The sequence below is a fragment of the Enhydra lutris genome, unplaced genomic scaffold (assembly GCF_002288905.1).
Source record: "Enhydra lutris kenyoni isolate GAN:26980312 unplaced genomic scaffold, ASM228890v2 scaffoldscaffold33, whole genome shotgun sequence".
NCBI classification, from domain to species: Eukaryota; Metazoa; Chordata; class Mammalia; order Carnivora; family Mustelidae; genus Enhydra; species Enhydra lutris.
The window spans coordinates 25,731,397-25,757,732 of record NW_019154117.1 but is presented as its reverse complement, the minus strand read 5'-3'; the positions used below and the strand labels follow the sequence as shown (position 1 = coordinate 25,757,732).

Below are 26,336 nucleotides of genomic sequence, written 5' to 3'. Positions count from 1 at the left end.
GGGAGACCCCCAGACCTGCACCTGTGACTGGGTCAACGTAGCTACAGTTGCCACAGGTGAGGCCAGGGCCGGTCCTGAGGTGCGGGCCATTCCCCAAACCAGAACTACGTTTTGGGTCAGAGGTTCAGGGCTCGCTGGAGGTGTTGTACTCGGACCTGGCCCCATCGTACACCCCCATGTGCTAGGCTACAGGATGGTGGTGCCACGTGCCCCTGTTCACACGGCCTGGAAGCCACAGGCGGGTCACAAGGCAGGGAGTGGGGCTGCAAGTCCCCAGCCCATCCCACACCCGCAGCCTTCCCAACAGCCCGGTGGAAACAGTTAGGAGGATAAATTCTGCTCCTATTCCACTATGGTGGCGCTAACGTCTCAGAAGAGAGAAGGACGGGGTTTTTGAGAGTTCAGTTTAATCGGAAACTCATGTGTTTTCCTTTCTTAAGTTTTGAAACATGCATCCTTCTCTCTTCCTGGCTCCCCTTTGCCTGGGAATAGCTTCAGCTGCTCCACAACTTGATCAGAGCTTAGATACGCGCTGGTCCCAGTGGAAGGCGGCACACGGGAGACTGTATGACGAGGTTGGTAACATCTGAGCTGTCCACTGAGACCCCAGGGAATGTTCTATGCTGGTGGGAGTTCACAGCGGGGAGTAGCTTCTGGAGGCCGCTGGTACCCAGGCAGGAAGCAGGGCACTGTGACTGCGCACGATGGGGACAGATGTCCTGCTGTGTAGTTGCTGGAGCGCAACTCCCAGAGCATCAGCCCAGCCCCAGTCAAGGTCTCTGCTCCCCTCTGTGAGCACATCCACTTCAAGTAGGTTATTTGGTTTTAAATAGAAATAGAGGATAGTTCATTTGTTTTTCTGCAGAATGAAGAAGGATGGAGGAGAGCAGTGTGGGAGATGAATCTGAAAATGATTGAACAGCACAACCAGGAGTACGGCCAATGGAAACACAGCTTCAAGACGGCAATGAATGCCTTTGGTGACCTGGTGAGTGTGGCTTGGGTTGCTGAATGTTTCATGCGTCCCCTCCTCAGTGCTTTGCCAAAATAATCTCAATTTTCAACATCCCACTTTCTTTTCCTTGAAGACCAATGAAGAATTCAGGCCCATAATGATTGGCCTTCAGATACAGAAATGTGAGGAGGCGAAGGTGTGCCAAGCCCCTCTCTCTGCTGAGACCCCCTCATCTGTGGACTGGAGAGTGAAAGGCTCCACAAACCCCGTGGAGGATCAGGTGAGCCAGTACTCAGCAGCTGCTGCTCGAGAGTAAAGGCAAAAGAAATCCGTGTCCTTGCTGAGTTCGGCTGAGAAACAATGGACAGCTCATGATGTTTCAAAAGAGTTTCAGATGTGGGAGTTGCTGTTGCTCTTGGTTCTGTAGCCAAGAGAGCTAATAGCTCTTGCTATTGGTTCTGTAGCCTGAGAGCTTTTTAATTTGGTTCCAGGGTCCTGGGCTTCTTGTTGGGCTTTTAGTGCAACTGGAGACCTCGAAGGACCAATGTTCCAGAAAACTGGCTATCTAGTGTCACTGAGTAAGCAGAACCTGCTCTCGGGCTGAAGGCAGTGATGGCTGCAGTGGTGGTCTTTTATCAGTTATCCCTTCCAGTATGTTCGGAACGACGGAGGCCTGGACTCACAGGAATCCTACCCATATTGTTTAGGGGTAAATGGAGCCCCTTATCTTGTTATAAACTTGAACACGTGCAGAGAAAAGAGAAACTGTATTTCATATTCACAATTTAGATTGTAGCCTTTGTACCTGCAAACTGTCTTGATCTCATGTTCACCAGGAGGTGGATCAGTAATCAAGTAATCAAGTCTCTATTTTGAAAGCTCCAATCCTGCAAATACAGTCCAGAAAAATCTGCTGCTAGTGTAACTGGGTTCTGGGTAGTCCCTAAGATGGCATACAAACTTTTGAAGGCAGTGGCCGCTGTGGGACCTGTCTCTGCGGCTTCAACGCAAGCCTGGATTCCTTCCGGTTCTGGAACCAACATAAGCATTTGTCTATGGAGACATTTAGGAAAAAAATGGAAGTCACCATCATGCACAAGATTGAGTCATGTTGAATTTCATGTAGAAGTTTGTGGGGTGTTGGTTTACACAATTGTTCATTGTGTACATGTAATATTTGTGCTGAATGTTTCCATTTGTAATGACTGGAAACACATCCTCGTGTTAATCACTTCATAAATATATTTAAAAGGCTACATAATTTGACCAATATACTTAATTTACTATAACCTTTTGAAGTTACTAGAATTTTGAAATTTTTCATAGGATTTTACTTGAAACCGTAAAGAGCAGCTTGGTTCAAGTAATTTTGTGATCTGTGGTGTTTCCTTAGGCTGACACCCTCAAGGCAGGTTCCCATAAGTGGTCTTTTCTGGTTCATGATCTGTTATTTAGAAAAGAGATGGGGCCACGTCGTGTATTTGTGGGTGTTAGATGAGGGCCCAAGTCTCTTCCCTAGCCCAAAAAGATTTAGCATTTTTTTTTTTAAGATTTTATTTATTTGTGAGTGAGAGAGAGAGAGCATGAGAGGGAGAGGTCAGAGGGAGAAGCAGACTCCCTGAGGAGCCGGGAGCCTGACGCGGGATTTGATCCCAGGACTCTGGGATCATGACCTGAGCTGAAGGCAGTCGCTCAACCAACTGAGCCACCCAGGGACCCAAAAGATCTAGCTTTTAATCATATCTGGACTTAGGTCATTTCACTGAAAATTGAAATATCTCCCTTATCGTAGTTGATAGGCTGGGTTACTATCACAAGTTACACAGAAAACCTCACTCTAGCACTGAATTTTACTCTCCAGGCATTTATTATGATCTGAAGTACAGCAGTGAACGCCTGAATCAGGGCGTTCTGGTGGCTGGTTATGTCTTTGAAGGACAGAATCAGAGAACAAAAAATATTGCATTTTCGAGAACAGGTATAAAAAGCCAAAAATACTTACCTTTGAAAAAGAAAAGGGAATCCTTTTTGGAATCAGTGCTTGGACACAAGTCCCCCAACCCTTGAGCACACTTGTGAAATCCCAGAAGTGTTAATCCCACGAGGCGGGAACACAGACATATTCATGAGATGACCACAGGAATGTACTGTTTCAAACTGGCCAGGGTCCTGTGATGGTTTTGGTACCGTTGCATTTCTAAATTGGATTTTTTATTAATTCTGTAACACATCTGGCCCCAAGAGTTCCTTTTTTCTGTTTCCATTTGCAGTCTGTGAAAGGTCTGGGGGCAGAATTCTGAGCTGGGTTAGAACTCGAGCAGGAACAGGAAGGGCCTCTCCAGATTCTTCCCGAATCTGTCCTGGCCTCTGGTGCCCTGCTCAGTGTTGGGTGTGATTGTTCATGAAGGGAAATGTGTAGTGGGTTTTCTCTCCCTCCTGCGGGCCGTTCCCCGCACGTCTGTACAGATCAATCTCTCCAAGTGCCCGCGTCGGGACTCCAGGATTCCGCCTGTGTTTGGGTCAGGCAAGGACAATGGAAGTGGTTCCCTTCTTTGAGTGAGAACAAACGTGAAAACCCTCTGGGCTCTTCCCATTTCCCTGTACCATTCTCACTTTTTTTTTTTTTTTTAAACCATTCCCAATTTTAGTAACAACAACCCTGAAGTAAGTTGGGTGTGTCCATACGGGGGTTCAGGTTCACGGACTTTCTGGACTTCAGTGTGGTTTGTCCGTTCTGTGGGTACCGCGGGGTGAAAATAAAACAGAGATAAAGGATCCTTTTTGAATGAAAGACCAACAATCGAATGCAACAAGCAATAGTTTATTTATATTAAAAAAAAGGGAAAAGAAAAAAAGGGAACAGAAGTGAGAAACCAACATCTTTTTACTACATTGTATAGATTAAGTAAAAATACCTGTATTCATATATATGTATATACATACTGCATATTTATATATATATACACATATACACACATGGAATGGAACATTAAAATTACGTGCTTCCCAGGACAGAAGAATTAGGACACGTTCCCTCATATCAACTTAAAACTCTATCACAATTTAAAATCACTGCAAGGAAACTGACTTCCGTCATCTTGTTGGACTTCAAGTACACAAGGTTACGGAACCAGAAGCTAGATGTAAAAATCGTCCGCTGTGCACCGATGACAACGGACTGCCACACGCCATGGGGCAGGGGTCTTCCGAGTTCTCCCACAGGCCTTCCTCACCTGCAGCTGTGTCACCTTCTACCTGAGATGCGTGGGAATGAGGCAGGGGGACCGTGGGCAGGTGCTGCGTGGACCCGCACGTCGACGTTTAAACAAGAGCAACAAAGACAAGTCTTTCCGTGAAAACAACGCCGGTCATGAAATGACTCCAGAAGAGGGTTCCTTCCTCCCCTTTCCTTGCCAAGTGAAACACAAAAACTACTGGGGGACAAACCAGCTCAGGGCGCAGCACCTCCAGCGGTGATCAGCAGACAGCAAGGGACAGAGAGGGGGCGTCTCCTGGCGACAGCTCCTGGCTGACCCGGCTGCTCTCAGACACACCCTCTTCTGCAAAGGCACTCACATGTTGTCTGTTTATGAGGGATACAGTGGGAGTCCGTGCATGGGAGTCCTTCCTACAAATACCAAAGAGATAAGCTGAGGATGTGGTCTAACAGGGACAAGAGGAGAAGTAATACACATTTTGGATAAATGTGTGTGGTTTTTTTTTTTTTTCTTTAAAGGACAATCCGTAGTTTAAAAAATTTCATTGAAAGTGAGGAATTCCAGTAAAATTATCAGCAAGGAGCAAGGTGCTGGAGGTGAGATGGATCCAGAACACAGAGAGGAGGGATGCTAGTTTCTCAAACGGCCAGAGGACAAGGGGATGCACGGTCTGCTCTGAAACGAGAAAGACCATCCACACACAGTGGAGTGTGTGAGCGGGAGGGACACAGTGGCAGAGAGACTGGTAAAACAGGAGGGAGAGTGGCATCCTTCCATATGTGGGCACAGGGTGATGCACCCTGAATTTCTGGATGGGAAAGAGGGGCCGCGTCCCCCTGTTTTGCAGTCCAAAGAGACCCCGCCCAAGCCCAAGGCTGCCCTCACCGGGACACGACGGAGCTAATGGAGTTGTAAGATGTGCCGCTGTTGCAGCTCGAGTCATAGGCCTCCTGGCCATTGCCCTCGAGGTTGATCTTGAACACAGAAGACGCCTTCAGTAGAAAGTCCGCTGCGTCCCGACGCCCCAGCTCCCGCAGTTTGGACATGAGGATGCCCACCGTGCTCTCGGGGTAGGAGGTCCATTCCCGGAGCAGGGCGTGGACCGGGCTGGGGAGGAACTCCTTGGGAGCCCCGTTGTTGGTGTTGTACTTCGCCACAAGATCGGGGAGACCCAAGTTCATGGCGAGAAGGCACCAGTCCTTCCCCATGGGATCGGGTGGGTCCAGGAGACGACAGAGCTTCCTCCGGGTCAGGAGGTTCAGATCCGAGGCATGGATGTCCATCCCGAGGCTGGCCTGTGAGTACACGTCATGACAGCCAAAGCACATGATGCTGCTGAAGCTCTCCTTGTAGCCCCCCATGGTGTTCGTCAGCGAGGTCTCCTTCAGGGTCTGCGCCCGGAAGAAGTCCCGCGGCTGGTAGATCATGACGGGCTCGTGGTGCTCCCGCAGCTGCTGGGGGCTCAGGTAATGCTTCACCGTCAGCAGCCCCGGGAGCGTGGTGGCCATGACGTTCTCCATGGTGCTGCACACGGAGTCCAGCAGGAGGCAGCACTTGATCTTTTCCGTCTCCAGCCCGCGCACCTGCACCTCGATGCCCTGGCCGTGGTTGACCAGAAGTACCAGCAGCTCGGCCCCGCGGTTGGCGATCTTGCAGCCGTTCACCCACAGGCGGATGTCTGCGTCTCCCTCCGCGCTCTGCTGGTGGATCCACCGGCACAGGTTCACCTGGACCTTGTGAAAGATGCCGCACGGGAAGGGGGTGAGGTACTCCACGGGGACGATGCGCACGCCGCCGTAGACCCGCCCCTCGTCCTCCTCGTCTGTCCAGGACCGGTGGAGGTTGTCCGTCTTGATCAGGGCGGGGATGTCCACCATGGTCCCGCTGCTCAGGTCGCGGGCGCAGATGTCCATGGCGTCCAGGATCTGCAGCAGCTCCTCCACGTCACTGTCGGGCACCAGGCGCTGGACGTCCTCCACGGTGTAGCGGCCCCGGTAGTGGTGCAGGGCCCGTGGGGTCTCCACGGACAGCAGCTTCCCCAGCACGTTGGTGCAGAGCCAGCGGGGGTCCAGGAGTAACACGTCCTGCACTGTTTCGCTCTGCATGATGTTGATCTGCCGGAAGGGACAACAGGAGGTCACACGTGGGGACCAAGATGGCCAGAGGCACCAGTTCAGAGCGCTAGGGGACCCAAACAATAATAAACTCTAAGCACATGTTGCAAAAACTGACCCAGGGCATTCATGGGGACAGATATCGGAAATCCAACAGCGACCCAAAACACCAGCTTGAGAAGGTTCTGAGAAGGAATGAAAAGATTACCTTGGATAGTTTAAAAACAAACAAACAAACAAACAAACAAACAAAACGGTCAATGCAATGAGCGAAAGGCAAAAAGAGAGAGAGATGGCAGACAAGTGCTGTGAGAAAATTTTGACTGGATTCTACATTCCCAAATGAACACACATATGAATGAAAACAGCTATGACAGAAATGACTGGGATGAGTGGCAAACACTCAAATGGGGACTATATATTCAATAGTAGCATTATATCCATGCTATGTTTCTGGAACACGATTAATTATATTGTGGTAATCCGGGTGACTCCATCCTTAGTCCTCTGTCTTGTTCACGGTCACTCGCTGATACCCTACATGGCCCAGGGGCTCTTGGAGATTAATATACGAACCTGAGAAACACCCACCAAGTCCAGGAGGGTAGGAAGCTTGCTTTGGCCCTTGGTAAAGGCACAGGTGGTGCCATGAGATCTAATTCGAAGAAGTCAGTGAGTGGCACACGGACCCTGTCTACAAAATCTGTAGACAACTGTCCAGACTTTGTGGAGACCAACAGCACAAGTGGGTCATTGCCCACCCCATCTCCCCTGCTCGTAAGTCACCTTGAATAAAACTATAAGGAGTTGCCTGCTTCGTTTTTTGGGTCTCATTTTGGGAGCTACTTTACGGTCCCTCCTCCACCCTGTACCAGTAGGAGGATACCCCACAGCGGAGGGGCTACAAGCTCAATTATTTAGGGGTGAAATGTCTTATTTGCAAAACAAATAAGCAAATAAATAGAAGAGAGAGAGAGACAGCGCCAATGGAGTAAACACTTGGTTAACTTAAGTGTGAAGCAGATGATGACTGAGCTCTTCTTGCACTTACTTCTCTGAAGGCTTAAAATTTTTCAAGAAAAAGATTCCAGTTGTTATATTATTTCATCATGTAAAATTTTAACACACACAGAAAAAAAGGTCTGGAAAGCGATGCCTGCAGGCAGTGGTGCTAGAGAGGAGGAGGGAAGAACGAGGCTGCACAGGACTTGGAGCGTCACCTGTCACCTGTGTTTCTTTAAAAAGCAGAAGTCTGCGAGACAGAAAACGGACAACACCCAGAGGCAGCTGCGCTCTGTGCTGCACCTCCCTCATCTCCTCCCTCTGAACCCAGAGCAGGTTCCCTTCTCACATGGAGGCGGAGGCTCCTGACTGTTGGTACCAGGACCACCTTCTAGTCTACACTGCAGTTACAGCTTTGAGAGCCCCTCTGCCCACGAGTGTGTTCCAAATGGTCCCTAGAATGACAATTCCAGGAGGGTAGAGCAGATCTATTGCTTGTTAAGGCATTTGGAGGGACCTCAGGGTCAGGGAAGACAGACACTGGCCACATGGGAGCAGACTAAGGGGACAGATGACTTCGTGCAGTGAGGGGTCCCAGAGCGGAAAGACGCATCAGGACAACCGGTGACATGTGCCTAAAAGCTTCCTTACCAGTGGGCAGTAACAGCCTGGGGGAGGGGCTGGTGGCCAAGCAGAGCCCGGGCACCTGACAGATTCCCCTTCCTTACTCCTACTATCGGAGCTTCACTTACTCACTTAAAGTCTCAAGGGCAAGGAGAATAAAGAATACAGTGGATTATACCCTTGCTCTAGAAACTGCTGGTCAGATATCAGAAGACAAGAGAAGACTGAGTCAATGGAATGAGTTTATTATTATGGTTACTCTTATCTTATAATGTAAGCTGGGATCCCGGTCCTTGGATTCAATCACTTTAAAGCACAGCGGTAGGGGCCTGTAGATTACCAGCAGTTTCAGCAGAGTTCGGAGGCTCCCACTCTCACTGTCTGATGCTCTAGTTTTCAGGGTCACCAGATTCAGTTTTAATGTCAGGCCTATCTGACTCACACACACGGGCCTTGAGTCAGGGGGACACTGAGACTGGACCGGAAGCTCCTGGTGTCTAGAATTCTCAGAACTGCTTCTGGGTCTTCCCGTTCAGAACTGCTCTTCGTGGCCCGGACTAGCCTCAACTGTCCCCTGATGTCACAGGATGGAGGAACGAAAAGGCTAGGTCCCCTCTCTGGGGACAGGCAGAGGAGGCGATGAGAACAGCAGTCCCAAGCCCCAGTGCTGAATGCCACGCACGCAGGAGCAAAGATCTCCATTTCTGGGTCATTTCTGGGGGACACTGCTTGCTGGGTCGAAGTGTCTCCGGACGTCCTCTCGTCACTGCCTTTTCTCAATAATCTGTAAGCCCCAAAGTCAGTTTGGACTTTCAGCCCATAGGGCAGAAAATCACAGCTAAGCACTGGGTGCCCCAGGACGAGAGGAGAGAGGCCCAGTTGCCCCATGCGGCAGGAACTGTGCCCCCTAACTCGCACAAGCGGGAAAATGAGCAAACCCGCACACAGCCACGGGACAGGCCTCTGGGGGGACGGGGAAGCAGAGAACCGCAGGTCCGAAAATCATCCGGGCCCCACGTCTGGATAGATTGTGGGTGGCTGGTCAGTTTCCACTCAGCTCTGCGGGCTCAAAGCCCCTTCCGAGGCGGCAGAAACACTCCCGCGGAGCCCCTCCCCCGCCCAGCCCGGGCCCCGCCCCCTACCCCTACCTCGCCTGCGCTGTGAAGCTGCTGGGCGATGCGCCGGAGGTCTCCCTCCCTGGCCAGCGGGTTCAGCTGATCCTGCACGTCATACACAAACTGCTGCAGCGACATGAGCTGGTTGGGCCCGTTGAGCTTCCTCCAGGAAGGCAGCGTGTTGATGATCTTCTCACACAGGTGCGTCATCGGCGGGCACACCTAGAACGCGCAGGACCGGACAGGTCAACCTGCGGCCCGGGGCGCTCCCTCGGAGAAGCCCGGGGAGAGGGGATGGCGCTCTTTTCGGCACTGGCACCGTTGCAAGAAATATTCGGGATGAGTTAAGGCTTTTTTGTTGGGCAAACGGGGCCAGTTCTTTCTTTACAGCGCCGCCTCTCCGTGAAACCCGGTTACAAGCGACAAGTAGTAAGACGGACGCTTTCTTTTCTACGGCGAATGGTTAAATAGGGGGGAGGCTTCATAACAAGGCATTTGGAACAGGGACTCAATCTCAGTGCTCCTTGGCCCCCAAAGCTGTGTTCCATCCTGCCCTGGAGCAACTCTTTCAGCCACAAGATGGTCACTTGATGAGCAAAGGGACAGGAAAAGAGATGAACCGTCCTTAGCAATATCCCAGTGGGTTTTTACCAGTAAATTAGGTATTCGTGGGAATGTTGTGGATAAATACAGTTTAAATGAGACTAATTCTTGGTAACGGGCTTGAAATAGATTTCTTTCTTAAATTATTTCCAAAAATTTTGAGTATAGTTGACACGCAACCTTAGGAGAGTTTGAGGGCGCGACGCAGGGAGTGGACCAGTCCACAGGCTATGCCAGGCTCACCACACAAGTGTGGTGACTTCTGTCACCGCTCACTGTTACTATACTATGGATGATATTCCCTATGCTGTGTCTTTTATTTGTTTTGTTTTTTTTTTTAAAGATTTTTATTTATTTGACAGACAAGGATCACAAGTAGGCAGAGAAGCAGGTAGAGAGAGAGGGGGAAGCAGGCTCCCTGCTGAGCAGAGAGCCCGATGCGGGGCTCAATCCCAGGACCCTGGAACCATGACCTGAGCCGAAGGCAGAGGCTTTAACCCACTGAGCCACCCAGGCGCCCCTATGCTGTGTCTTTTATTCCTGCGACTTACTCCCTCCACAGCTGGAAGGTTATAACTCCCACCCCCCTTCACCTATTTTGCCCATCTCCCCACTCCCCTTGAAATTGATTTTTAATCTTTTAATTCCATTAAATAAATCATCTGTGTGACAGACTCAGATAATCCGCACACCATCCTAATTAAAAAAGCCAGCCATATACTGCCCTGCATCATTAATCATGTAGTCCCTTCTCAAATCCTACTTTTAGGTCAGCTAAATTCCACTCCTTCTTCGTAAAGCAAAGTTCCCAGGCAAAAAGGCGGTTTGTGTGATGGGTTCCACCTGCTCGGCCTCAGGAGTTGAGGGTGGGGGTTGTGAAGCAGACAATCTCACCACCTCCCAGTTCAAACTCAGCCCAGAGCAGAGCCCCTACTGCCAACTGGTGGGGAGGGGCTGGGATCCTTCACAGACCACTGTTCCTGATTGATGCCCACTGGTTTCTGTGACCGGGTTCTTCTGAGACCCCCCCCTTCCCCAGACTACTCCCCACTCACTGTGCCTTACTGGGGATCCCATTGGAAGGCAAGGACTGGCCTTCAGGTGGGCCCAGAGTTTTCCTAAAGATTCCTACAGCACATGGGGAACTGGAGCCTGGTGTGAAGGGGCATGTCCCAGCAGGGAAGCAGTAAGCTCTAAGTGGAGCCACACACACACACACACACCCCCCCCCGCCCCACCCCGCCCCACCCCAAGGGAAGGAGAGACACAGGCTCCTTGTTCCCACCCAGGAGGCTGGGGCAGCAGCAACTTTTCAGGGAGCATTCTGCCCTTGGGATGTTTACCCTTTCGTGTCAGCTCCGGAGAACTTTCCAAGTATTATAGAGCAGCAACCTTTTATGGGTCAGAGGCACTGAGAATATTTTTTTCCAGTCTATTTCACCTTTTAACTTTGTTCATGGAATTTTTTTGACAGAAAAGAAATTTTAGCTTCCATATTGTCAAATAGATATACTTTCTTTGAAAACTCGTAGGGTTCCCTGTATGACCTAAAAGGTTTTCCAAAGCAGTACCAAGTTATTTTAAAAACATAGTCAAGATATTGTGGTTTTTTTTTTCTTCTTCTTCTTTTTGACATTTAATAGGTCCACCTAGAATTTATTTTTGGGACTCTCAGTGAGCAGAATTCAATCTCATTTCATTCTAGAATAATAGCCAGTTGTGTCAGATCACGGATGAAATCACATTTTCCCCAAAACTGAAACATCTTTGTCTTCTACTAAATTTCTGTAGATGTTGTGATTTACTTCTACACTCATTTACTCCGCTTATTGATTTTTTAAATTTTGGATTAGCTACACAGTTTTTATAATATGTTATTTATTCTTCCACTGAAATTTTAAGATAAAAAACCCAATCCAATTATCTCATTTCTGAAAGATGTATGCTGGAACTGTATTAACTCTAAGAAGTGCCCCTGGCTTTTTTTTTTCAAATTTACTTATTTATGGAGGTGCCTATGTGACTCAGTTGGTTAAGCAGTTGCCGTGGCTCAGGTCACGGGTCCTGGACCAAAGTCCTGCATCAGGCTCCCTGCTCCTCGGGGAGCCTGCTTCTGCCCCTCCCCCTTGCTCATGCAAGCATGCGCACCCCTCCTCCCTCTCTCTGTCAGTCTTGAATAAATAAGCTCTTTTAAAAATAAATTTATTTATTTTAGAGAGAGAGGAAGAGAGCACATACAGAAGGGCGGGGTTGGGGGGACAGAGGGAGAGAATCCTCCAGCAGACTCCAGGCTGAGCGTGGAACCTGGTGTGCGGCTAGATCTCACGGCCCATGAGATTGAGACCTGAGCCAAAACCAAGTTTGGACGCTTAACTGACTGAGCCCTGCAGATGCTTCTCTGCATTTTCTAAATATCGCACAGTAAGTCACTTCTGGGTGGTTTCTGTGATTTGTAAAAGGCCGTGTTACTAAAACTGTCAGAATCTCATACACCCAAAGGTGACCCCATGTCCATAACCCCTCAGCTCCAGGCCCCCTCCTTGTTCTCACCCTTCGTTCCTCCCAGAGCAACGGGACACAAACACGGCCCTGTGACTGCCCCGTCCTGGGGTCCCTGAGGACTGAACCAAACCACGAGGACAGCACGAACAGATCGGCTCTGGGGTGACCTCATGGTCTGGGCAAAGGTGGGCCTGCAGCCTCCCGGCTCACTCACCGACACAATCTGGCTCCGGATGTCTTGCAGGTGACTTCGAAGGACCTTCATGTCCTTAGAGCCTGAAGCGCCAGCATCCAGAACAAACAGCTTGTTTGAAATGTGAAGATCGTTTCCAAACCTGAGGGAAGAGCAGCAGCCTCCTCAGGGTGCTGCAGTGCCCCCGAGAGCCAGGCTTCTGCTGGCCAGAAACCAGAACATTCTTGTGACCTTGCAAAGGCCAACCCTCCCTCGCCGTCTGCTGGCGTCTGCCATGGAACGCAGGCGGGAGGGGTGGGGACCCGCATGCTCTGAGACCCAAGGATGGTGGCCGCTGAGGGACAAGGGGCAGTTCCAGTCCCACAAAGCGGCAGGCACACAGTATGGGAAGATTTCAGGTCACCTGACGCAGGACAGATGAGGCCTGTGCCCGCCCCTTGCACGCTAAGAGGATGGAGGCCATCACAGGGTGACGGCGTAAGAGCAGACGATGGGCCTGACAGTCACACCTTCGATGGAAAATATTAGTACGAGCCCTTTTTTTTCCTATCAGGAGGACCACAAGAAGTGTCTGCAGACGATCAATCGAGAATTCACATTACTGTCAAAGCTGCAGCTTCCAGATTTTTTTGACAGATGCTATGTAAAAATGCGTATTTCTACACTGTGACCCGTGCACATCCACACTGATTGATGAAACAGAAGTTCTACAAAAACACATGCCAGGAATCTCACGCTGGTATTTCCCCCTCCAGCCCCTCCTACTTTCCAGATCAGGTCAGGACCCCCAAATGACTGTCACGAGCCCCTCATGAGCGGCAACTTTGCCTTGAGCGATACTGCTCAGTGGTAAGAAGACCATCGTCAGAGGAACTGAGAGCAAAAGCAACAACCACCACTGGGGGTCTTCATCAACATGGTGACCACAGTTGGTGACACTGCATTACACGACAGACGTTTACTAAGGGTTGAGCTTAAACATTTTTGGGGGAGAAACATTCTCACCAAAAAAACAAAAAAAGAAGTAAGGAGAAGGGAAGGAGGTATAATGATGGATGTGCTAACTAGCTAGACAGGCACCGATGCCAAATCTGATAATGTCATCTGTTGGGTGGAAGTGCCTCCAGAAAGCGGTAACTCAGTGCATGAAACCCCTAATAGAAGATCCCCTGGGGCACTGGCCCCAGGGGGTGAGGAAAGCAATGCATGCTTTGTTGTTTTTTATCCCATGCTCTTTACTTCTGTTGCATCTGTTATGTTTTCAATGTTTTGATACAAATAAAAACCATGCCACAGAAGCCAACCAAGCAAAGGAGACCTCCGGTCTCCATGAGCTCTGCGGGATGGCCCGTCACAGCGACGCCCTCACCTGTTCCTGATCTCCTTGAGCAAGGACGTGTCCTTGTCATACCCGAACTCGCCTCCAGCCGGCCGAGGCACGTTCATGATGTCGGCGTGGGTGGCCACCAGGACCACGTGCAGTGGGTTCTTCAGCTTGCCACCGAAGGCTGGGGGCAGAAAGCAGGTGTTTCGCAGGTGGGTCCTCCTTCCCGGCTGCCTCGAGTTCCCTGGGGGCGGGAGGCCGTGCTGGCCTCTGGGAGGTGCGGCCTGCCCGCCCGCCGTGTCGGCTCAGCCCGAGAAGGCCCGGGCCTGGCCAGCATTGGGATGAGCCTGTTTCCTGGGCTCAGACCACAGAACACGAGGGAGCTTCTCAGCTCTCCCTCTGGGGGGCCCTGCTTGCGTGGTGTGGGGAAATCAAACTCCAAGCAGGTGCACCATTTACCAGACAAAGAAAGCCCTCCGAACGCAGCGACACCCAGAGATGGCTGACCGGGCCTCCTGCGTTGCACACAGCCTGCCAGCCTCTCCTTAGAGGAGGGTTTAGGAAGAAAACAGCCAAAAGAACGGGAAAGCAAGAGGAAGAGTGGGGGTCCCCTGAGGAGGTTAAGTCCAATTATTTGATTATTCTATGAATTTCAAAGAACAAAATGGATAGCCCAGTGCCCACCCTGGAAGGCTGCTCCTTTTTGTTTTGTACACGAAGGAACAAAAGTGTATTGGAGGCTGTCTTCTGATCTAGGAATAGAGTTAAGATAATACGTTCACACTCAATAGGGTCCCTTCCGTTCTTGATGGAACCACACAACGAAGGAGGGCCCGTTCTGCTGCTTCATCATGTAGGTAGAGGCACAGAGACCATCAAAGGACGAATTCCACTTCCACCCAACAAAAGTGACCACAGCTCTAGCGTGTAGGGAGAGAGTGACACGTGGTTCTCAAGGAATTGCTCGGACCTGGTCTCTGAGGCAGGAAAATGTGATCCTGTAATAACTCCCTGTAAACAAAGGGAGCGGCCGGGCCTCAGGAACCGTCCAGAGCGGGAATCTAGTCATGGGAAGGAGAGACCGGGTATGGGGGAGCCTCACAGTTAGCCCCGAGCTGTGGATCCTCCCGGCGGGAAGGGCGCCCCCACACCGGACCTACTGGCTTACCGATGGGCTCTTCAACTGGCACGAGAGACTTCAGGAAATTCAGCCAGAAAATCACTTGGTTCAACTGGATCTCGTAGGGTTCTTCCAGACTGAAAACAATGACGTGGATGGACGTGGGATCGTTGGCGGCAAAGTAGTCGTAACAGCAGAAGTACACAGGATTTCCAGAGAATTCCCACACGCTGAAATCACCAACGCCTACAGAGAGAAGAGAGATGACTTATCTGTACCACCACCAGCAAATGCCAACCACAGGTTTTGTTTTTGTGTTTTTTTTTTTTAACAGTTTAGGGCCTGCTGAGGGAAAGAGTGGTGTCCATACCACCCAGCTGTTTATCTATACACTCCCGCCTTCCCCACAGGATGACTCCTCACGAGGAAGGAGTCAGAGCCAACTGGTGGCTTTGGGCTCCCCATCAACAAACTCACACAGTCAGAGAACGTATGTGATAAGATTCCCTACCTTCAAATAAGTATAAATTCTTTTTGGAACACGACAGGGTATATGTGATGTTGAATGTAAAAGTCACTGAGATATGTAATTTAATTTTGGTTAAATTACCAAATATAACCAAATCATTTATTTATTTAATTATTAATACATATATCAATGTTTATTATTAATAATATTAATAATAATTTATTATATATTATATAATATGATAATATATAATAATTATATAATTATATATAATTATATTGTAATATAATTACATAATAAAATAATATACTATAGTAATATAATATAATATCAATAATAAAATTATTAAATAAATTTAAATTTGGTTATATTCACCTTCCTCAGGTGAGGAAGTGACCTGCTCAGGTAGGTCACCTGCACAGGTGAAAGATGCAATGGTTGATTAGCACGGTCTGCGTCTGACGGAGGGAGCTGTGAGGAGGTGGGGTCCATACACTCAGCCAGCGTGGGGGGCAGTGGAAGGGTCAAGAAGGGTAGAAGGCTGTGTGGCCTAATGTTTGGGGGGCGCTGGCTCTCTCATATCTGAGTGGTGGGTACAGAGGGTTCTCTTAGGAGTGTCTGTGGGTGAAGCTCTGATTGTAGATCCTAAGGTACCTGGAACCTCTCAGGGACCTTCCAGACACAGGGGCATCCCTAGCCCTACACGGCCACATCCCAGCAGGGCAGTGACCATCCACGCACTGGCCTCTGGGGTAAGCAGGCAGGACCATTTATGTTGTAGGATTTCAAGCTCCCTTTCCCCAATTCTTCCCCTCGGTGCTAATTTTGGGCCAGAAATTCTGCAATCAACCATTATTCAGGAAGATCCAAGGGCACTTTTGGAGCCTCAACTTGGAGCACAGGCAGCCCTGGGGACGGGACTCTCTAGTCTGTCTGCTGAGGCAGTAGTGTGGAGGGTTCCGGAGCACAGGCACAGGTCCTCTAGCACAGGGAGCACTGGGAGCCAGATCTGGAGAGGGGCAGGGGCTGCGAGGAGCCGGGTGAGGGAGGGGTGCTGGGGACAGGCTGCCCCTCTCCCAATGCTATGACACCAGCTCAGCTCCGGGACCACAGACAACACTCCGCTTTTAAAAAAGAAAATGCCCGTGGGCTTTAATTCTACATCACTGGACCCAGTGGTTCTCCTAGTGGGCTGCCCAGACCGACAGCAGCAGCCTCACCTGGGAACCTCGCCCTCCCACCTCCTGGATCAGCAGCTCTGGGGGGCAGGGTGGCAGTCTGAGTCTTCACAAGCCCCGCAGGAGACCCGTCTGCACCCCGGAGATGAACAGCTCGAGGTGACACACATTGACGTCTACCGTTCACGGGGTTCAGGGTAATCACGGAGCCGACGGGAAGATGCCCCCGACCGGCATTGTCCGAGCACCTTCCCTGTGCCGGACACTGGAGCGGGCGCTGGAATCAGCGCATACGGTCCTCACAGGTGGGTCTCAAAGAAACTGCTTTATCCCTGCTCTAGACTTCATCACCATGAGTCAGGGGCTGGCATTCAAGTGACAAAGTGGGCCAATGGGGGGCCCAGGAGCTCCAGGGACTGGATGGGGGGTGACACAGTGACTGCTGGAGAAAATAACCTTCCAAGGGAACATGTGAAGTGTCACCCCCTGGAAATGTTTGAGGGCAAAGAACACATGGGAAATTTTGCCCTTGGAGAGAATCGCCCGTGCCTGGGCTGCCTAGCACCAGCCACGAGTGCAGATGTGGTCAAGGATAACTCTTCTCACACCTGCATTTGTCAAACTGCCAGCGGGATAGTATTTTACAAGTTTTCTCATCCAAGTGGATGTTGGGCTCTGCCAAGAAAATGTATTGATTTATTCAACATTTATTGAGCACATACTGTGTGCTTGGGGCTCTGCTAGGTGCCCAGGAGGACAGGGGGTTTAGTTTCACTCTTTATGGGTATGAACCAGCTGTGCTTCACTGGGCTACTCCCGCCGTCACTCTGTGTGGCTCTTCCTCTGTCCTTGTGGGGCTGTGACAGACGCGGGGGACCGCTCCCTCAGGGGGAGGACTTACAGTCCAGGGAGAAGGGAGACAGAAGGTGCTCCCCAGTGAGGTGCGTGGGCCACTGTACCGTTCAGATAAGCATTCTGGATGTCAATGGCCTTAGTGGACTGGTCGTCAGCTGCGCAGTGTGGGTGCTGGGGTGGGGCCACCAACACCTCCAGGGTCCCTCGCGTGAGTCCCGGCTCGAACATCATGCTACGGCTCCTCACGCTCACGTGTTCGCAGCCCGGGTACAGGTTGCTGATGCTCACGGACACTGCAAGTGGACGGGAGGTGGTGAGAACGGGGCTGCCTGAATGTCTGCTCCCCACTGCCTGGCCCGTGCCTTGTCTCTTCCCAGGACACTCTCATTCCCACACCCTGCTGCTGTGTGGGTCAGGGGTGCTGCCCTGATTCTTCCTGTCCGCTGCACCTCCCACAGCCCTGGCCTGTGCTGCTCAGTGCCAGAGGCGGACCCTGGGGACTGACTCAGCCCCCCCCCACCCCCACGCAGCAGCTTCACCCCGGGGCTTCCAGCTTTCTCAGGAACAGAGTATCTTCCTCTGGTCTTTCCGCCCCAGGGGAGGGAATGGCTTCCTTCTGTCCCAGGCCTTGAATGCTTCACCATCTCTGAGATGCTCCCCTGACTGTGCCCATGACACTGTCCTTCCATTAACGTCCCCACCAGGACCCTGACTGAGGCCGATGAAGCCGTCCCACTCTGGGCCGTGAGATTGTGTCAGGCTGACCGCAAAGGGATTCCACCCACTAGCAGGCCAGCTTGTCCCAGGCAGAGCGGACGGGATTTGGCAGGCACTCCTGAACCTCACTGAGTTCTCGTTAGGACAGAGTTTGTGTCCGGTATCATAAAAATGATCATTTCACAGCGAGACAGAGGCATCAGAGGGAAACCATTCATCGTTGCTAACTGCTGACCCCTAGTGGTGGGAAGCGGCAGGCCCGGTGGAGCAGCCCCCTGGGCACCCTGAGCAGAGACAGGGCGCCCCCTGTGTTCCTCTCTGGGGACCGCAGGCCGCCCCCCACCCCACCCCGCAGCACTGGACACTGGTTCCCTCCTCTGCTCTGGGTATGTCCTTCCTGCTGCAGCCCCGCAAAGCCACAGCCACGACCCTCCGCTGGCCACAGAGCGAGTCTGGGTGTGGCCGCTAGACAAGCCCTGTGGGGAAGACCCCCATGGCCCCGAGCAGGTGCACACGGAGCAGCTGGGATCCACATGTGCCCCCGATCCTGCGTCCTGCCTGATGGCTCGGCCCTTCTCCCCCTGCGTCTTAGGAGCCGACAGAGCCAAGGGCCAGGCATCTAAGGCAAACCCGCGGCCTGCTGTCTGAGTGATATTCAGGTACTTATATGGATATTGATATCCGGGATGTGAGTCGGTGCACCCAGAGCTTCCAACTTTCCACAAAGAGCCCAATATCCAACTTTTTTGGTGACTGAGGTGTGAATGTCGGCAGCTAATCCTATTTTCCTCCCCTACACCCTCTTCTGCACACAACACACAGCGCCCAGGCCCCGGGTTTCAGCCTCTGCCTGAGGCAGACACATTATGTCTCTGAGCCCCCAGTTCCTTCTCTCCGAAGTGGGTTATGACACAACCTCAAAACGTCGTGAGAATCCAGTGAGACGACACGTGTGCGGAACCCCGACCCAGGTCAGCACAGACCATGTCAACCTCACACACCACTTTCCACGCTTCCCAGCTTCCAGGTTTTACTGTGGTTCCAGCCACTTTGCCCGCTGGACATCCTTTTGGTGTCCTCTGGGCCTTCTCTCCTTGTCTTTCCGGCATTAGTCACTTTCTCCAGTCTTATGAATCTCTGAGGGGATTTCCTTTTACACAAGTGACCACGGAGAGCAGAGCTCTGCCTCCTGAGAGAACAAGGCTGTCTGCTCCTGGAAGAAGGGAATACAGTTCGGCTCCTTCTGGTAGCAAAGCCAGCGTCCTCCGGGATGCTGGGAGACCAGGAAGATTCTGGAATGGACTCACATGGGACACAAGAGAGGGCGGTATTTACCTGCTAACAGTCCTGTCGGGGAAGCCGAGCCCCACCAACCTGCTATTGTGATAGAAATTTGCGGGTTCAGCCTGGAGACGCAGCTCTGAACCAAGGGTGGTCAAGAGAACAGGAGAAGCAGCCTCCCTAGGGGACCCGCTGTATCTCTGTGCTGACCGCAGGTGGAGCGGCTTCTCTGGTCCAGAGTGGACATGGTCCTGCCAGAATCTTCCGTCACCGAGTCCCACGACCCAGTCTCTCTCGGCCCTGGCTGAAGGACGCCGCCACAGTCATGACCCTGGCTGATAACATGGCCTTCCTGAGCCACAGTTTATCAAGAATCTACTTCCAGATTCTTCCAAATGTGGAAGATGAATGGAGACATTACTTCTGAGGGATGAGGGTTGAGAAGGACATAAAATCTGTCTGTGGCTGGTTCAGTTTAGCTCAGGGGCTCCTGGGGCATAATCTTCATACCCAATGAGGATGTACAGAAATTCCAGCTCAGAGCTCTAAGTAGATCTCTTCCTCTCTCTCCCTTTGCCCCTCTCTCTCACACATACACTCGGCACCACTGGCCCGGTCCACACACAGGCTGAGCCTATCATTAAGTGTGGAAGACCGCTGGCTTCAGAGAAGGTGAAACCATCCTGCGTCTCTAAACTGAGCCAAAATTACGGATGACCATGGCCAATGTGTGCCTGGAATCGCCCTTACTACAGACGGACTTGTAGCATCCCCACTAAGAACAGCAGTCCGGCCCATCACGAATTCCCAGCTGGGTGACACTGGGCAGCCCCCTGGACCCCTCTAGGCTCCAGCAAAATGCTGGGTAGACGTCCTGGAGGCTGCCGTGTGGACTCAGTGAGGTGACACGCGAGCCACATTCGTCCAGTTCCGGGCGTACTGTGTTCAGAAGATAGTCCCGCTACGTGTAAGCTGCCCTGCACTCACGCTAACTGTGAATCTACTGTGGTTTTCGGAGCTTCACCTGGTTTCAAGTCCACTGCTGTTCAGAGAAAAGAAGCTGAAGGGGGCACGTAACTGTCAGTCAACGGTCCCTCAGCCCCGCAGAAGCTCCCCAGACACCCTCACCCATGGAGAGAGGAATCACATGGAAACAAAACTTTACCGTCAGTGTTTTCAGCAGGGGGATCTGAGAGGACACCTTGTGAGGTCATGCAGAGAAGATGAATCCTTGCACAAAATGGCGACACAGGAACCTCTCTGGAGGGTTATATTCTTATCTTTGCAAAATGTAATTGCCTCACTTGGGATTTGGGAGAAACACAATCTGTGCTTAAGTGTTCTCTGCGGTGCTTCTCCCTGGGGCTGGCGGGGGCGGGGAAGGACAGGCACGCGGCCCTTCTGGACATGGAACCACCCCTAACAGCATCTAGGCAGGTGGGGGGACAACAGCAAAGCCCGCCTCCCAGTCAGTCTGCATGTGAGTGGACGGACCAACCATGACATCATTCGGGAGCCTTTCAAGACCACCAACCAGCGCTGAGATGCACAAGGATGAGTGCGAATTCTGTGGCTGTGTTCTCGAGTTACTGTGCGCACCCAGCGTTCCAAGAAGAAAGCCGAAGGGGGACAACCCATCCTGGACCAATGTACCATCCTGTGTACGATCTGGAACCGGAATCTGTCCACGTGAGTTTTATTTCCGAGGGCTGAGTCCCCTGGTCTGTGATGGTTAGCCATGTGGCAGGTATGTTTTATTCTGTCCCAAACTCATGTAAAATGCACACAACATACTGTTCACCATATTAACCCGTTCTGATTACACTGGTCTGGTTTAGAGTAGAACATGACACCATTCTGTGATTGGCACATTTGCAGTTTGGACCTCTGTGTCTGTGACCATGATTTTAAGGAGGCCCTGGCCTTGCTATTCCTGGGCGATCTGGGAGCGCAGGCCAAGAAGCAAATGGACACAGGAACCAAAGCTGGGCTAGACACCTAGAGCCAACAGGGCAGTGAGATCTGGTCACCACAGGCCAAGGAACCAACACAAAGCCACCACTCACTCTAGACCTTGACACGGGACAGCACAAAAGCTAGCACCTCGAGCAGATACAGAAGCCGGGGTGGAGACGCCTACCTGAGGGCTTGGATGCCAGCGGGGAGGGCGGGAACCTGGTGGAGCTGGCGGAGGACAGTCTGGGCCGGCGTCTCCGGAAGAAGCTTCTCAGCAGCCCACACTTGAGCGATTCCACCAGCGTGGTTTTCCCGGAGCCCGAGTGGCCAAAAAGCTTCAGTTTGATCCTGGACTGGAGGTTCTGCGTGGGTCGCAGCTGCTGGATGAAGAGTCCCCGGTGAGCGTCCTAAACACAGGTGCAGGGGGGCCAGTTAGTCACAGAACAAGAGAAAGCTCTGAGCAAATTGCCAGCGCGGATGCTCCCAGTTTGGAACCCCCTCGCCGCGTCCTTCCCGATCCGAGATTTCTTTGTGAGGAGAAGTTTTGTTTTTGCTTCTTTTTTTTTTTTTTTAAAGATTTTACTTATTTATTTGACAGAGAGAGATCACAAGTAGACAAAGAGGCAGGCGGAGAGGGAGAGAGGGAAGCAGGCTCCTTGCCAAGCAAAGAGCCCGATGCGGGACTCGATCCCAGGACCCTGAGATCATGACCTGAGCCGAAGGCAGCGGCTTAACCCACTGAGCCACCCAGGCGCCCCTGTTTTTGCTTCTTAAAAGTTTTATTTATTTATTTGACAGAGAGAACACAAGTAGCCAGAGCAGCAGGCAGAGGGAGAGGGAGAAGGCTCTCTGCTGAGCAGGGAGCCAGATGTGGGGCTCGATCCCAGGACCCTGGAATCATGACCTGAGCTGAAGGCAGATGCTTAAGCCACTGAACTACCCAGGCGCCCCTATGAGGAGAAGTTTTAAGAGTTACTGTCTTAGGAACTTTCACACGTGCCATGCAGTGTTAGTAACTGTGGTCCCGTCATGTACAGTACATCCCGGCACTCATTTTCTTTTCTTTTTTTTTTTAAAGATTTTATTTATTTATTTGTGAGAGAGAGAGAGAGAGAGAGAGAGAGAGAGCAAGCACAGGCAGACAGAATGGCAGGCAGAGGCAGAGGGAGAAGCAGGCTCCCTGATGAGCAAGGAGCCTGATGTGGGACTCGATCCCAGGACGCTGGGATCATGACCTGAGCCGAAGGCAGCTGCTTAACCAACTGAGCCACCCAGGCGTCCCCCGGCACTCATTTTCTAACTGGAAGTTCGTATCTGGTCCACGATTCTTACCCATGGTGCAGAGGTTTCGTGGTGTCCCATTGTAGCCACAAAAAAATTCATGTAAAGTGCAAGTAACATAAAATTCCCTGTTTCAGCCATTTTAAAGAGGACTGAAGCTCCAAGGTGTTACTACATGTACGATGTGTGCAACCAGCCCTGCTCTCTGGTTCTGGAACATTCCATGACGTAAGGAAGCTGAGCCCATCAGCAGTCACTCTTCCCTCCCCACCCAGTCCCTGACAACCACCCATCTGCTCTCTGTCACCAGCATGTGCCCAGGTCCGTGGCATTTTGGTGCACAAGGAATTGGTTGGAGCAACTCCTGTGAGGTCGCTGATTGCAAGGAGAAGCAGGGTTGGCCTGTCCGACTGGCCAGGGGCGCCTGCTGCTCTCTGCGTGGAGGGGTCCTGTTCCCCCGGCACCGTGACTATACCAGATGCTGAGAAGGAGGGCATCATGAGGTACAAAGACAAACAGAGTGGCAGGGCGAGGGCCTGTTAACCTTCCCCCTGTCCTCTTTTTCGTCCCTGCAGGGAGAAGCAGGAGAACTCACAGACTCACTCACTCCCTCACTTGTCAGCAGACATTTATGGAGGCCCCCGTGGGCTCCACACAGTGCAGGAACAGGAAGGTCCAGACCTGGCCCAGATCCGTGTCCTGGGGACACACAGGTATGTGAACACTGACACCAAACACGGCAAGAGTGCTTCTGCGGGGACGGTGTGGGCAGGGGCTCTGGGCACCCAGACAGCCCACCTCGAGGCTGCAGAGTGAGGCGTCGCTCCCATGCCCTTGACTCCATCCGGCCTCACAGGCAGCCTCGTTATCCACTCCCAGCTCGATCCTGGCTCCAGAACAGAGGCCCACTGGAGCTGTGGGGTACAGCCTCAGGGGGATTCCTTCCCCGACCCAGGATGGTCCCACTCTAACCAACTGACATCCATGCATCCAGGGGACCCCTCCTGCTGGGATCTCTTCCAGAACATTCCTCCCCTGGAGGCTTTGGCCCAGGTGGGGTTCTCCATTGTGACTCCACCAGACTGTAGGGTGATGTGGGACACTCTCCCCCTCTCGACTGGGAGCCAACTTGAGGGCAGAAACAGTGTCCCCAGCACCTGGCAGGGAGGTACTCAATAAAGAGGTGTTCGAGAAATGACAGGACTCGGGGACCCTGCAGGAGCCTCTCAGAGGGAACTGCCTGCTCTTGGTCTCCTGGGACCTCAGGCCTGGCAGACACTGCACCCACTTCCAAACCCGGGGAGGGGGGTTTCCTGCTGCTGTCCTCCCGCTGAGCCACTGTGACTTTCTCCACCGGCCACCCAGCAAGCTCGCCTGCCAGACACAGCCCTGCTGAGGGCTCCCTGTCCTCCCCGAGTCTCTGTGTGGGACTGGGACATTCCTTCTCCACGCCACAACACTGCCCCCTAGCGGGCATGGTGGAAATGGGCGGCCACTTTTTCAGTTGCTGATGTTGGGGGAGCTCCTGGATGCGGGTGCTTTGAGTTCAAATAGGTTATTGGAAGTCCTGCACGGTAACCATTCCCCGGGTCCACCTGACCTCTGAGTGTCTGCTGAGCATTTTTATAATTAAAAAACCTTGTTTATGATTACGTGACTTTAGGAGTTAACTGCAGGTTTTGGAGAGCATGTTGTTTTTTTTTAATTAACATATAATATATTATTAGCCCCAGAGATACAAGTCTGTTAATCGAAAGGCTTACACACTTCACAGCACTCACCACAGCACATACCCTCCCCGATATCCATAACCCAACCACCCTCTTGGAGAGCATGGTTTAATAGTTACTGAGATTTCCGAGAATGCAGCTGTTTAATAAATTGGTGAAAATATTTAATCTTTCATGAACTCCTACCCTGACTTCTGCAGGGTCAGGTCAGCAGGTGGCCACAGCGTCCGCGTGCCGTCCCAGGCTCCAGGATGCATGGGCGTCTGCAGGCATGGCCTCAGTGACTGTGGAGGGATCTCCGTATCTGCCAGTTTCACGATGTGCCCTCATGCCCTGGGCCCCAGCATTTACACATGGAAATATACTATTTCACTATAGATATTTCCTTTGATGTCTTTGTTCTGTTATAGGGAGGGCATCGCATTTGCTAAAGCAACCTGTGCAGGGACTTGTCTCCTGTGAACTTCATTCAGGAGAGGAAAGGGGGCATCGCCAAGTGTGTGTTGCCGATGCTGGGTGGGCTGGGGTTGCAAACCTTGCCTTGCGCAGTGCTCTATAGAGCATGAGGCTGTCCTTATTCTTGTTTCCCCTGTAGCCTCAAATCTCAATGGGTTCAGACACAAAGCACTGCAGGGGAGGGTGGGGGCTGAGGGGATCTTGCCAGCAATTACTCCGACTTCTGACCCAAGTCAGCATAGAGGCTGGAGATGGTGTGTTCTGACGCAGGTACTTTGGTGTGCTGCTGACCCGGCTGGAAGAAATGGGCACTCGCTGATTTTAACCCGATCCCGGATACTGTTGCAGATAAGTCCTTGACCCCCCAAAGCAAATCTGCCTCCCCTCACTCTAGGTTAACCCTCAAGTTCAGCCCTTCCTCTCCTTTCCCTTTACATCAGGCCCGGCTCCCACCTTCCCTGCACGGGAAGCGTGTGAACTACAGTTACCCTGTCCTGTGAGCATCACTGTTCACCATGAGCATCTCACTGAGTAAGTCACAACACGCACCACATACTTTGTGACAACACATGGATTCTTTGTGGGAATCAGTGTCTCCTCCTGGGACAGGGGAAAGGCAGAAAACTTGCTTTGGGCTGTAATCCAGCCACTGGGTCATGGGTGCACTGTGCAATTTTAATTGGCTTGTGTCCCTTTTCTGTCTCGTGCCCTGTTGATTTTGGCACCTGACTTTGGTCACCATGTCTGTCCTGTGTATAGGATTGAGGGTATGTTTGTCCCCTCTACCTGAGCCCCTCTGGCCCTTGCCTTCAGAGGAGACTAGAGGTATGGTAACCATGGGACACTGATGCTGTCCCAGTGTGCTTCTGGAAGCTTCTCTGGCCCATGGCTGGCTTGTTCCTGGCAGCTGAGGGGCTTCATGTCTACACCTTGCTCAGTGCTGCCTTCAACTAAGTACAGTTCACCCTTTGAATTCCATGCAGGGTAGTGGGGGCCAGAAGCCACGGACAATGTGCTTGCCTGATCCCTGGGCCAGCCCCAGAACAGAGACAGGTGGGGATGAAGATTCTTTTTGTCCTAACTCTAGCCCAGGTGTTCTGTGTCAATGCTCTGAACTTCGGCCTTGTCCTTGGCCAAGTTACTTCAGTTTTAGCAAGAACTCTGCTCCTTCCTATGTGATGAGATTCCTCGCCCCTCTCTGATATCTGATCCCCCCGGACTGCCTTCAGCAAGAATCTTATTGAGTAGCTGTATTGTGACCTTTAACACTCCTATTTTCCTGCTGCCTCAACGTCCCCACAAACAGGCTGTGAGCAGTGGCCCAGGCATAGCAGGGCGATAAAGTGAGCCATGCCTCAAGGTCACTCCCAAATTTAACCCAGTGACCCTCAAATATTCCCGATGACACTCCTTTTACATCCCACCCTGATCCCCCACAAAGGCCCCCATAAAGGGAAGCAGGGGTCCTCCCTGCTTCCCCTGCATAGATGAGCCCCCACCCTGCTGGCCTTGCCTGGCACGGACTCATCCATCCACCCTTCACCTTGTCTTTGAGAGACAAGTCTGGGAATGTTTCTCTCTGTCCAGATGGACAGATCTGCCACAAGGCAACCTGGTCCTGCAGGATGATATGCCCTCTTGCT

At 51.8% G+C, this 26,336-nt stretch overlaps 2 protein-coding genes across 4 annotated transcripts in view; one reads left to right on the top strand and one right to left on the bottom strand.

Moving 5' to 3' along the window:
• Positions 1-449: 449 nt before the first annotated feature.
• LOC111153605 (cathepsin L) lies at positions 450-3,255 on the top strand. Its single transcript, XM_022512730.1, is given in 8 exon segments — positions 450-575; positions 866-988; positions 1,089-1,235; positions 1,428-1,543; positions 1,545-1,590; positions 1,593-1,664; positions 1,835-1,891; positions 3,226-3,255. Coding segments are annotated over 8 exon segments (717 nt in total).
• A 523-nt stretch (positions 3,256-3,778) lies between these two features.
• Positions 3,779-26,336, bottom strand: part of LOC111153491 (death associated protein kinase 1) — a 171,679-nt gene continuing 149,121 nt past the window's right edge. For 2 of the 3 annotated variants that reach the window (XM_022512540.1, XM_022512541.1), the window contains 8 exons: positions 21,411-21,633; positions 17,377-17,565; positions 14,819-15,016; positions 13,696-13,834; positions 12,348-12,468; positions 9,062-9,250; positions 5,059-6,287; positions 3,779-4,583 (listed from right to left, as the gene is read on the bottom strand). In XM_022512540.1, the coding sequence (XP_022368248.1) occupies positions 4,433-4,583; positions 5,059-6,287; positions 9,062-9,250; positions 12,348-12,468; positions 13,696-13,834; positions 14,819-15,016; positions 17,377-17,565; positions 21,411-21,633 (2,439 nt within the window). In that variant the 3' untranslated portion in view covers positions 3,779-4,432. Of the gene's footprint in view, positions 4,584-4,679; positions 6,288-9,061; positions 9,251-12,347; positions 12,469-13,695; positions 13,835-14,818; positions 15,017-17,376; positions 17,566-21,410; positions 21,634-26,336 lie in introns of those variants that run through there. The other variant, XM_022512543.1, reaches the window with a different exon arrangement.